Source organism: Glossina fuscipes, unplaced genomic scaffold (assembly GCF_014805625.2).
Source record: "Glossina fuscipes isolate IAEA_lab_2018 unplaced genomic scaffold, Yale_Gfus_2 1, whole genome shotgun sequence".
Lineage (NCBI taxonomy): Eukaryota > Metazoa > Arthropoda > Insecta > Diptera > Glossinidae > Glossina > Glossina fuscipes.
Genome location: NW_023998415.1, coordinates 30,410,235 through 30,423,502, shown reverse-complemented (window position 1 = coordinate 30,423,502; position 13,268 = coordinate 30,410,235). Strand labels below are relative to the sequence as shown.

Sequence of the window (13,268 nt, the reverse complement as noted above, 5' to 3'; positions counted from 1 at the left end):
CATCATAAATGTAGGACATGCATTAAAGCAAAAATCAGTAGATATTCTTTGTATCAGCGTATATCTCTGGAGACAGGACTTTCAAAGACATATGGAGAGCTTTTAAGTAATTTTTTACCGTTAAGATGTTTAATATTGTTTTATTAGACACGGCTATTACTGTTATCGATAAATGTTATCGTTAATATATGTCAATTGATATTAACTGAAAGTTTCTTCCCCAATGAACTAAAGTATTTTTTGCTTGTAGAAGTATTTATAAAAGTTTTACTAAGTATTGTGTTAATAAAATTAAACGATAGAAGTAATAGGATGCTGAATTAATATTTTAAAGCTTAGACTTGTGTAAACTGCATGAAATATTTCGTAACAAGCTTCAATAATCATAAGTGCGATTTTTAAAGTTCATTTACTCTTTCTTTGGCATGCAGTAGCGCAATTGTTGGTAAAATTATTAGGCGGTTCCATTTAGGAAAAATACCGACACATAATACAATACAAAAGAAGTGAAAGCGTGAGTATTTGACTTTAAATTAATATAACAAGTGTCACTGCAATAGGCCGGTACTTCGTTATAGAGTATTAGCGGCTCAAAATTAAAGCTCAAGGTCGTTTGACTAGTTTCGTAGGGTGTGAGTACGTTCGGGAAAATAAAATATGTCTATCAGTTTTGAGAAACATCGTCGGCAAATAGAAGCTGCCTGGAAAGATGTTTTAGACGACAAAAGTACCACAAATTGGTAATTTAAAAATTAAAAAAAAAAAATTAAAACCATTGTAAACTTAAATTGATATTTTTTTGAGGTCTTTGTTTGGCTACGAGGGTCAAAGTAATGAACTGAAAGTAGTGGGCAGTGGTGAAGGTGGTGTGGAGGAATTATGTGAAGATTTAAACAGCGGCAAAATTATGTACGCATTTTTACGTTTGGAGGATCCCAAAACTAGTTTAAAAAAATTCCTACTTATCAATTGGCAGGTCAGTGAGAGTGACAACCATAATATTTTCAAAATGCTTTTGTTATATGCTTTTAAAATAATCGATAGTGACGTTTATTAACCCATTAATAATATGCTATAATCTATTGTTGCATTTTTTATATACAGGGTGAAGGCGCTCCCGTTTTACGTAAAGGTACTTGCGCCAATCATATTCATGATGTAGCCAAAATTCTCTCTGGAGCTCATTTGACTATAAATGCTCGAAACGAAGATGACATTGACTTAGAGCGCTTGTTGAAGAAATTAAGTACTACAAGCTCGGCTTACAGTTTTAAAGAGCCTCGCTTGATGGTGGATGAACAGAAAACCCCTGTAGGAACTAACTATACGCGAGTAATACCTACAAGGGAATTGAACCCAAGTGTTATGCAAGATTTTTGGAAGAAGGAAGAGGAAGAAGAAAAACATCGTTTGGCTGCAGAAAAAGAACAAAAACGTCTGCAGCAAGCCAAACTCGAGCAAGAGCAAAGGTCGCGCGAAGAGAAAGAACATTTGGAGAGAGAAAAGAAACTACAAACAAATAAATTGCAATCAGCCCATGTGCCCATTAAAACGTACGATACGATAAATAGAAGTAGAATTAAATTTTTTTAGAATTTCTTTGCAGTTCTCCACAGCCCCTAAGCCCTGAAAAAACTGTGGCCAGTAATTTTCAAAATGCACTAACCGAAGCTGAGCGTATGCGCCAGCAGCGTAGTCAAGAAGCCAGAGAATTGATAGGGTCCCGGGTATTGGCCGCTAAGGCTATGTTCACGAAACACACTAGTGAAGGGCAATTGCAGACTAAGTAAGAAAATTTGTTAATTTTTTAATATGAATATCTAAATTTTCAATTGGGTTTAGACTTAATACAGCACCCCCAGCTAAGCCAGTACGTAATTCTATAACTCAACGTATAAATGCCTTTAACCAGTCACAAGTAGAGCCACCTAATGCTGCTACTTCGTCCCTCAATTTAACCGGCAAAGCTTTTATGCCACCACAGCCAGTAATTCAAGAAGAGCAAAATTCTTTAGAAACTAATGAAAAGCAACAAGTTGAAGAATCTAATCATAATTCTCTGGAGCAGCCCGTGAAACCAGAAATAACTGCTATCGCTAACAATGAGGAAGACAGCCATAATATTGATGATTATCCTTTAGAACCAGATGCCGAACAATTCTCTACTATTAAGAGATCTCCACATAGTAAATCGAATTCCTTGCAGTCACCTGATGAAACTTCTTCATCTAACAATACCGATACTGCCTTGTATCAAGATGAGGAATCCGAAGAAGAAGAAGAAGAAGTAGTACGCACAAAGGTTTCGGTTACCGTACAACAATCCCAATCGCAATCACAAATACAAACTACTGCCAAAAATGGTTTTATAATGAGTTCGTTGGATAGAAGTGATAGTATGTATAACCAAATATTTACATTCGTTTACGTTATTAAAAGTGAAATATTTTGAAAAATTTAAGTACAAGACCTGGTTAATGAGGATGATTTTATATGCCAAGATTCTCTAGGGGATTTAGGTTTACGAGCCCGTGCTTTGTACGACTATCAAGCTGGTAAGTTTAACACTTAATGCTTAAGTTGAATCGAAAGATATAAATAAAGTTTTTCTTTGCTTAGCTGACGAATCTGAAATAACCTTTGACCCCGGTGACATTATCACTCATATCGACCAAATTGATGAGGGTTGGTGGCAAGGCTTGGGGCCCGATGGCACTTATGGTCTTTTTCCAGCAAACTATGTAGAAATCATAGACTAAGCCACAATGCACCTAAAAACATACGCATACAAAAGAATTGCTTAAGGAATTTTTGCAAAGTATATATAATCTTGCACCACGATCAGCATTCCTGTGGTTAAGCACATCTAAACCTCTATTTAGAACATACTCTTGTAGAACAAAAAATTGTTTTTCCGCAACTTTGGTGCCAATCATGTTCTATTTTTTTTTTCTTTTTTTTGCTTTCATTTTTAAAATTTAATACATTTTTTATACCATATCATCTAATTGAACTCAAACTTTTTCACAACGATTGCGTCCTTTTGTTTATTGAAACTTAATTTACAATTTTTTAACATTAAGTAAACATCACCCTAGCGACTTTCAATTTTGGTTTAACTTCTAAGCAAAGAACAAAACATTCATATAATAATTATTGTATAATAATTATTGATTGTCACGTATTAAGACTCACTAACAAAAGTATTAAAAAAAAAAAATGCACTTTACTCACAAAAATTTGATATATATTTATACTAATCTTCTTGAAAACTAATAATTTTTTACAATATCGTATATATATAGGGATAAGACCAATTAATGGCTACATTTACATATATATACACATACACGCCCCCCTTCCACTCAATTATACAATGATAATATTTAAAATAATAAAAATCATAATAATTGCGCAACTCATTTAATAAAAATCCATATGAAGCCATTAAGTAAGTGTTTCTAGACATTAAAGAAAACGGAATGCTGGAGAGATTGTTATGGCATGATTTGTACAATGGCGTCTAGGCATGTAGTTTAAAATTGAACGGAAGGCTCCAAATTCAAATCTCTTGCTTGTTTATGTACGCACGATTTTCATTAAATTAAGATTAAATAGTATCCCTATCTACTTTAAGGTTTCCGGCATTTGTGCACGACTTTATTTAAGTACTTATACGGTCTCTTATATAGGTATATCAGCGTACATTCTTAGATATGATTATGGACGGTACTAGATTATAAAACAGTTTTTATTAGAACAGATCGGGATTGAAGTTTTTTTCTCGATTTTTCTTATATGGATTTATTCTAAAAGTTTTTGTTTCAAAATATAAATTATATTACATAAACAAAAATTATTTTATCAGTTTAAGAAACGCATTTTACTCATTTGCCGTTATCTTCATAATCAAATTTTGTTGATGAAGCTCCGAAAAATTTCTCATATTCCTCTTGGCGTTTTTTTGCACGATTTTCACGTTCATATTGACGTTTATTAGCAAAACGCTGATGAATCCGTTTCATTTCTTGAACTTCCTTCATTTCCTCCTTGTCTTCATCCTAGAATATAAAAAATTTAGGAAACGTATCGAGGTCACAATGTCAGTTAGGAAAAACTTACACTCATATTTAAACGCAAGACCAAAGCTCGGCGACCGTCCGACATAGGTTGAGAGTAATGCATGAAATTTTTCAATCTTTCAGCTGGTGGCACGCTACGTTCTACTACTAATACTATGCGAGCCCATTGTCGTTGCCATTCATTACGGATTTCAGCAATTTTCTGGTATGTATTGCCCATCATAGCTATCAACATATTGACGAGAAGAACGCTTACAATAACCATGAACAGAAAGAAGAGAATTTTTGCTTCGTATTCATGTTGCGTTGAAACCATAGCACTGTAGTAATCGCCGAAATTTGTTAGAGACATCAAAAACATGGCCACTATTGATTCCATAGGTGAAGGCATAGGATTCGTTTCACTGTCATCGATTTCCTCGGGAGTGGCAGGGTTATCAAAGGTTAAAAATATAATGTAATAAGCTTGCGAAAAGCCCATAACGAAGACTAAATAAATGCTTACGAAACGTATTAAATCACCCATAACCATACGATAGATCATAACGACAAAAGGTCCGACGGTCTTAAAACCTCTGATCAAGGAAAAAATTGTTAATAAATTGCTTTTGAGATGATATTCGAGTTATTTTATTAGCTACCTGCAAAAAAAGAGAAAGTATGGAGCTGTGGTCAACATTATAAGGACAGCTACATGATCATCCAGCTCTGTGAGACACGATAAACGTAACCAGGGTATGGCCATCATTAAACAGCAGGAAAATAGAAACATAACGCGAGAAGGAGCAGTCATCTACCATTAAGAGCAAAACCACATTAATAAAATCTAGCTGCGATGCAACAAAGATTGATTAACTGAAAATATGTACCAAGTTTTCTACAAACATTTTATAGCCCAAAAAGCGGGCCTCTCTCAAAGCGGCCAATAGGTATAAAATTGCACCAAAAAATATAACAATTTCTGCTATAATCCGAACCTACATTAAAATATTGTAAAATGAAAAAGAATAGCAAATAAATCTCTATTAAGTCTATGCATAAGTCCGCATTAAATATTTATAATAATAAACTTAATATATATGAAATGATTTTAATTAAGTAAATATGACTGCATTGACGGAAAAGAAAGCGTTTGAATAGGTTTTAAAGACGTCAAAGGAATAGAAAATTCTTTTTTTTATAGTCGAGACACTAGTCCTAAAATGTATGAAAGGTCACCATTAGGGTCATGAACACCCCATTAGGACAGATGTCTCTACGTCCACGGTGCCCGATGGCACACGGAGTGTGAAAACGTACACTCAACGCATCGAGGAAAAACCTCGAGTTCCAGTGGAGATACCTATATGGGCGTATCTCCCTTCGAGCCGAGGCTCTTCTCGCGATTTGGGCCCACCACAGTCACCACGAAACTCCCGCAATGGGCCGTTTCCGCTGACAGGTCGAATCTAGAAGATTGCTTCGGGGGATATAAGAAGAGAATAAAAATAATGAAAGAAGAATAAGAAAGCCTCCGGTCAGACTTAGCATTAGGTCCCATACGACCTAAAAACGCGGTTATGGGATAGAATCTGCAGAGGAAGCTGCAATAATAGGGAACCAGTCAATACAATGCGCATGGGCATTGCATTCTCACTGGGCGGAGGAGGCCTATTCCAACCGCTTTCGTTTAGTAAGGGAAACGATACCCTACGAGAATGGGTGAGCAAAGCTCAAACTGAGTCCAAACAACCACAGCAATGCAAGGAAACGTGGAAACGGATTTCCATCACAATGCCTTACCAGATAGGGGAGTAGCCTCTTGCAAGACTTATAGAGCCCCATGCGGCTCAGCCCCCAGCCCGTCAATGAAGTTAAATAAATTATGGATAAACCCGCCAAAGCAGAGCTTAGACAGAGTTACCCAAACCTCGTCGAATAAGCCGGCGTTTGAGGAAAACACCAGATGCAAATGCGCTCAATGCAGCTGTCGTCGCAGGAGTAGAGAGAGCCTGGCTTCTCCATTATGACAATACTGGATAATGTAACGTATTCTAATATTGTCGCTGTAGAACAATACGTTCATAACATAAGCCACCACTGAAGTCATTTTTACGGTCATTAAATATCTGTGGCGGGGTTGAGGAGAACAATTGATTGATCGACATGGCAGATCAATATCTCTGCAATGAAATTTTACCAGTCATCTAAGTTTGCGAAGGTTTTGTAGGTCTTCGAAAGTGAAAATCGAGAATGAGATTTTGTTTATTACCATATTTAGAATATAGCTACGCCTCGTATATGCCTTCTTAAATTACCGACAACAATCTTAGTTTTCGTTTAATGTGCGACAATGCACATATTTCGCGCAAGTGCGAGAGGGAGTGCAATTACGAACAAATTTGACGAAACCGGCAAACCAAAGCATTATGCATAGACATAATATAATGCTCATGATACATACTATACTATATAGTTTATATATATTTCACCTTGGCTAGATCGTTATCCATATTCATTAGAGGACATTTCGCATAACTTTCCCACCAGGTGGGTAAATCATCGAGTATAACCTCGTTGTTGCTGTGCTCGCTGAAATTCAACCAGAAGGTTTCTGTAATAAAAATAATTTCGTTTTTTTTCCATAATCTACTAATACGCGGCTTACTGTATGCCAGAGTTTTGCTTTGAATTCCGCCAACTCTAGAGTTTGCATAGTATGTTACATTTGGGTTCGATTTATCATTCGAATCTTCAGTTTCTTCCTCTTTGTCTGGCGGGCCGGGTCGTAAAATGAAGCTTACCAATGAGAATAGAAAATAAAATGAGAACATATAGAATTGTTTGTAAAAGCGCGATTTGACGAATGTATCCCATTTCGTTTTCAATAAATCAATGACTACACCATCCAAGAGCTCCAAATGTTCTAATTTATCCTTAAGAAAATTTTAATTATTTGTCAAATTGTTTTCGTTCGAATGCGTAGATTTGGACTTAACTCACCCCAAATACAACAAAATTTAAAGCGGAATCTTTATTAATATTACCGGTCTTTTCGTCTATGGTATCGATTTTCGATAAAGGATATGCGGCACAGGTTATACTGCCTAATTGCCAATAGATTTCTCTTTCGATACTCATTACATGGAAAAACATTTCCACACGTCCCAATTTGGCCGCCAGAGTTAAGGGAGTAAGATTTTGTACATTTCTAATATGTATATTCGAGCCTACCTCGTAGGCCACATCGAACATATCCATCTTTTCATAAATAACTAGCATATGCAGTACGGTGTTGCCATTCGTATCTTGAAGATCGGGATCGGCACCACGAGCCAGTACTAAACGAAAGCATTCTTCCTGCGAAAGGCAAGCAGCAAAACTTAATGGATATTCGCCCCAATAGACGTAGCCATCATAATTTGTCATTGGATTAACACCGACATACTCATGGTCCGGCGAGTCATAGCGTGACGCCTTTTGATCTTCCGGCGACATAAATGCGCCACAACATCTAAATAATATTTTTTAGTATTTTGCTTATTAAAAAAAACCCTTTTTCTCTTTTCAAAAGCCAACCGTTCTTCCACATAAGCATTCGCATCTAGCAGGTATTTAACCATGGCAGGATCCTCATTAACTATGGCTATATGCAAAACGCTTTCACCATAATATTCATCGCTTAGATATATATCCATAATCAGTTTTGGATAAAATTTTAGTAAACGCTTTGCTAAATCAGCGTGCAAGGAAGAGGCATTCAATAGACATAAATGCAATATCGTTTCACCTACGGCACCACGTTCCTAAAATTCCTTTCTCCTTTCATCATAAAACTCATTATCATTATAGCACTACTAACGACTTACATTCAAATTCCAACACACAAAACGATAAGCACTGGGATTCGATATATATTCCGCTTCTGATACCTCCGTACAATAATCATGTATGTTAAAGTCATCGTCCGGATTTTCTAAAGCTCTTATCTCTGGCAGTTGTTTGGTACGGGTACGATCTTTATTGCGTAAGAGTACCATTTTCGAGATAGGGAAATATCTTCCCGCACCTTTATTGTAAAGAAATGGCTCCACTTTCGTTTTGATCGCATGATCAATTTCGGCAAATTGCTTAGTTTGACAAGCCCTCTTCATCATATCGACCAACAAACCGCCACCCTTGAGATTTACAAATTTATATAAAGCTTGTGTTGAGACTCCTGCTTGTTTTTTAACACCGCTTGTTACATTGCTTTCAGTATTTCCCATAATTATATTCTCAACGATTTAACCAAAAAAAAAAAAAAATTAAAATATTTATTATGCTTTCGCGTTTGCTTATTTTTGTTATAACATTTTACTCATATTAAATGTTTATATGTATTCGCATTATTTTAATTGTTTCTTTTCGAGTTCTACGAATTTCCGTTTAATTCTTATTGTGATTTTTTTAAATTAAAAAAGCATATCGATTAAACATTTTCATGTTCATAAGTTAGCGCAATCTCGTTGTCTTAGATATATTCATGTTTCTTTATCAATAAAAAAAAAATTGTTTTTTTTTTTTTTTTTTTTTTTTAATATTGGCATCACTCTATTTTTAATATTAATTCATTTAATTAATATGATTAATTAATTAATTAATTAGCTAATTGATTATTAATAATCATATATCATAAATAATGAAAGCAAACTTGCATCTACACCTCACGTTGATTTAATTCCCGATAATTGGGAAATATCATTACGTATAATGCAATCTGCATACTCATCGGATCTGTAAATCCTCGTCTCAATTAAGTAATATAAAAAAAAAAATAAAAAACAATAAAAAAAAAATGATTCGTTCATATCTCACGTGTCAAGATTTTTTTTTTTTTTTTTTGGCATTTACTTGAATGTTTTATTTGAACAAGAAAGGTGTCCTTCTATGCGACTTACTGCATACACATATGAAAATTTGTAATAAACGTAGCTTTTCAAGAAGATATTTGCCCGCCAAGTAAAGCGTAGCCTACAAAAGCTGCTGCTATAACTAAAAATAAAATAATAATAACACCTATTAAGCAAATCGAGGTAAACATATAGGAAGCATAATAAATTCCTTGTCCAATACGTAAATAAATACGAGTAAAATCATGTTCAGACCTAATAAACGGGCCAGGCTGCCTATACAATTTCGCCTAGTGCAATTATTCACTCATTTTGGTAATCATGCAACAAAAATGACACAGGCCTGCTCTCATGAAAAGCCCGCATATTGGACGATGCCCAAAAGATCATATGACGTCATCCAAATTTATCAAACTTAATTTACTTGCTAACAGCTTTACTATTTTTCACTTTTCGTCAAAAAAAAAAACTTGGACAAATTGAACCTAATGTCCCTGGAACGGCTCGCTTTTCAAGATAACCTCTGACCTAGAACTATAAAATTCAAATTTCCTACCATTACTTATTTCTATATATATATAGCATATTAAAAATTAAACCTTTTCCTAAAGGGGTTACTCTTCATCACGAATCTTACGTCGAGTGGGGTCCAGAAAATAGATCCATGTGATTCAATTTTGATCCATTCAATTTTAATGTAAAACCATTATCATGGACATGGGTTTTTTTTTTTTACATAAGCAGGTTTACATTTCAAAAGAAAGTGCATATGCGGTGGCATCCAAAAAATCGACCTATGTGATCCAAACTCGGTAAGATTGATTTATTTGCTCTTAATGTTATGAACGAATTTTCCCTATGAATATATTGAATGTTAGATCTTTTTATTAAAGTAAAGGTGCTTTTTTCGTGGGAACGGCCATATGAGAGGGAGTTCAAAAAATGTTCACACTCGAACCAAATTTTTCATGTCATTTCAGAATGCGAAAGTGCTATTACTCAGCAAGACATTTTTAACAGTGTCCGTCCCTGGGTCCAAACACGTGAGTGTACCAAATTTCATCAAAATATTGCAGAACATCCGATCTATATCGAATTTTCGAATTTTATATTGAGGACTAATTTAAATATTAAGTTGCAGATCTACATGCCTTTTCGTTAACTTTGGATGGAGTCATGTACCGATTTTTCAACAGGGCTTTGATTTCGTAATCATTACTTCAGCAAAGGCATCAAGGTAAATCAATTCGCTCAAAAATACTAAAGATCATATATAAATGTAGGTAAGAATAATTTCAGTTCGTGCATTAGTAAGTATTCGCTCATAAGAAAACTGGGGGGAATGGACTATGCATGTCGTACGCTATTTGATGTTGATGAAGCCTAGATAAATAGATTTTGAATCATTTCCAATAAAATTTAAATGAACTTAACAAGTAAAATTGGAATTTTGTTGTCTCTACCTTGACTCGTCATTGCTTTTGTTTTGTCTTGACGTCCGTTCATGCATTGAATTTTCTTTTTTAAGAACTTCCTTTACTTCAAATCATAATCATACTTATGTGTGCGAGTAACTTAATTCCCGGCTGATTCTAATAACCTGAAACTATTACAGCATAAGCCTTGTTAATTATTTAACTGTTAACTATGATCCGCTAAGCTAATCTGTAAATGTTTTAGGTATTTTAAAATAAATTTCATTGTACAATCATTGCATTCATTTCTCGTTTATGTACATTATATGCCCTTTGGTATAATTGAGCACAATACGAGAAATTTATTTTCGTTAAGCACACACAGTCAAACGATCGTAAAAGATGCGGAATTGTCATATGTAATAAACCTCATTGGTTTTACTCATTCCGTTAGTAAGCAAATTTTTAAATCGAACAAATGTCAAATGGATTGGTATGTCTATCGGTTATATAGCAAATTTTTGAGGCCGTAGCAGAACACAAGCGGCAATATTGCAGGTAATTCTAAAATATGTAAAATTTATCGTTTAGATGAAGGTATTGGCTTTGGTATAAAAAGTACTTACACTTTTTACTTTTTCCACTCACAAAAGGTATACATGCATATACAAGACCACGCGCTTGAGATTGGAGAAACATTAGTGCAAACATTACTGAACAGTGTATATAGCGAAACCGACCTAACGCTGGCGATATATACTTGGGAAAAATTTAAGTTTGAGCTTCTTATTCTTCTCTTTTTTTTGCTCATTTCCTCCATAATTCCTTTGAGATTCCGAAAACCTACTATATATATATATATATATATATATATATTTTCTTAAATTGCTAAGACAACAATGGAAGGACAGGGGATCATCTTGATCATTTTTTTTATGAAGTCGCCACAAAATGAAAAAATGAAGATAAGAAGTTGAAGTTTGGCACAAACATTTCTGGATCGATTACAAATCCACAGATGAAAAATCGTTGTGACCTATCGACACGTACGTCCATAATGCAAGAGAAACTGAAACAATCTCGAAAAAACATTGGCAATTTTTTCACATTTTTGTCTATAAATTGTGACCCAACGACGATAGTTCCAAAAATTTGTGATCCCCATCTTCTCTAGAATCATTGTTACGTTCAGTCTAAAAATGATTCCAATTGGTTTACTAACTTGTTCAAAATTAACGATAAAATCGCGGACATTAGCATATTCTTCACCAAATTAGAAACTAATTGGAATTAAGACGTTAACGTTAAATGTGGTTGTTTCAGTAATGCGATAGGGACCACGTGAACTTGACGAACATTTAGATATCTTTACAGCATCGAAAGTTATAAACAAAAATATATGAAAAAGTTGTCATTTATTTTCGAGCTTTTCTTAGTTTCTCATATATGGTGTGTCAGCGGATCGCAACCAAATTTTTATCAAGTAATGCTTGTGCCACATATCAACTTTCCACGTTTATTTGCATGCCTATCGTAAGTCGACAAAAATAGAGGATCGAAATGATCCCTTGACCAGCTAGAAAAAAACTGATTGTAGAAATTTCCAGTCTTTTCGTATAAGTAAAAGTCACTGCAAAACTTTGAAACATTACCTGCGGTATAACAATTTTTTTGAAGATTAAAAAAGGGTCAATATGACGTACAAAGAGAATGGAATAAAACAGACGTACCTATTAGCTGCATATAATCCTAGCGGATGGTGGCGCTTCGCACTTATAAGTAACGATCAACGCTTGCTATTATTTACCTGCTTTTAAATGATACTACGGGATATTAACGTTGAAGGCGATAAAGAGAGAGATCGATACATAGAGAGATAGATAAATAGATAGAGAGAGACAAAGAGAGCGACAGAGAGAGAGAGAGAGAGAGAATGAATGGTAATACTTAGTAGATAATATTTGAGCCAAGACTTACAGCTATTTAATAGGACTAATGTTATTTTATTATAATTAAAAACTGAGTTTTGCTGTTGACATTTCGACGCTCATATCCAACAAAAGATTCTTCAATTGTCTCCCCAATATTTTGGTAAAAGTTCACAAACAAAATTTGGAATGATTCGTCGAGAAGTTTGCACAAGTTCTCCTAAGAGTGGAAACTTGAAATAAATATTAATTGATGTGAAGCAACACTTTTTGAATGAAGCAAAACAAAAGATATTCATTTCATTCATTTATTCATTCGTGCTTTCAGTTTGTGATAATGATGGTGAGGACAACATTTCGAATCGTTATTAGTTTATGGCGATTGTTAAAAATATTCGCTGAATATTAATTTTCTACGAAATTTGAAGTCAAATATGCGATCTAAGATGAGTGATATGGGCCCCCTACTTATTATTTATTAGTTTGGGGTGATGGATATCGCAAACGAACGCCTCAGCATAAATATGATTTGTTTTATTCGCCTTCAGTTCATTTAGTATATCTTCCGAATACAATGTCAAAGATTATAACGAAACCATAATTGAATTAAACATTTATTGATCTCAATATATTGATGAATATATTTCTTTTTATAATAAATATTTTTTATTATTCCGATATATAATTATTAATGCTTTGCTCTACTTAACGTTGCATTTAAATATCAATAAGTGCGTAAATAGTTCGTTTTGGACTTGTTTTTACTTTTAAATATATTTTTTTATTAATTGATAAATTATGGTTTACTTAAATATTAAAATAAAAAGTTGAGGAAATAAAAGATAAGATAATGAAAATCGTGAAATCACTAAAAGAAAATAAATAAATATATATATATATATATTTATATATATATATATATATATATATATAAATATATATATATATATTGATAGATAGATAGTTAAATGA

General features: G+C 33.9%; 2 protein-coding genes across 2 annotated transcripts; one reads left to right on the top strand and one right to left on the bottom strand.

Annotated features, from left to right (window-relative positions):
* Positions 1-220: 220 nt before the first annotated feature.
* Positions 221-3,111, top strand: LOC119631831 (drebrin-like protein). The gene is made up of 8 exons (XM_038024354.1): positions 221-514; positions 579-740; positions 805-976; positions 1,105-1,553; positions 1,607-1,786; positions 1,843-2,396; positions 2,463-2,555; positions 2,620-3,111. The coding sequence occupies exons 2-8, from the start codon at positions 658-660 to the stop codon at positions 2,757-2,759; spliced, it is 1,671 nt and encodes a 556-aa protein (XP_037880282.1). The 5' UTR covers positions 221-514; positions 579-657; the 3' UTR covers positions 2,760-3,111.
* On the bottom strand, positions 2,943-8,329 carry LOC119631832 (transient receptor potential cation channel subfamily V member 5). Its single transcript, XM_038024355.1, has 8 exons — positions 7,931-8,329; positions 7,641-7,867; positions 7,065-7,575; positions 6,554-6,997; positions 4,952-5,059; positions 4,724-4,875; positions 4,123-4,657; positions 2,943-4,061 (listed from the first exon to the last, which is right to left on the bottom strand). Exons 1-8 carry the CDS (start codon positions 8,327-8,329, stop codon positions 3,888-3,890), a joined length of 2,550 nt encoding a protein of 849 aa, XP_037880283.1. The 3' UTR covers positions 2,943-3,887.
* Between the last annotated feature and the right edge of the window lie 4,939 nt (positions 8,330-13,268).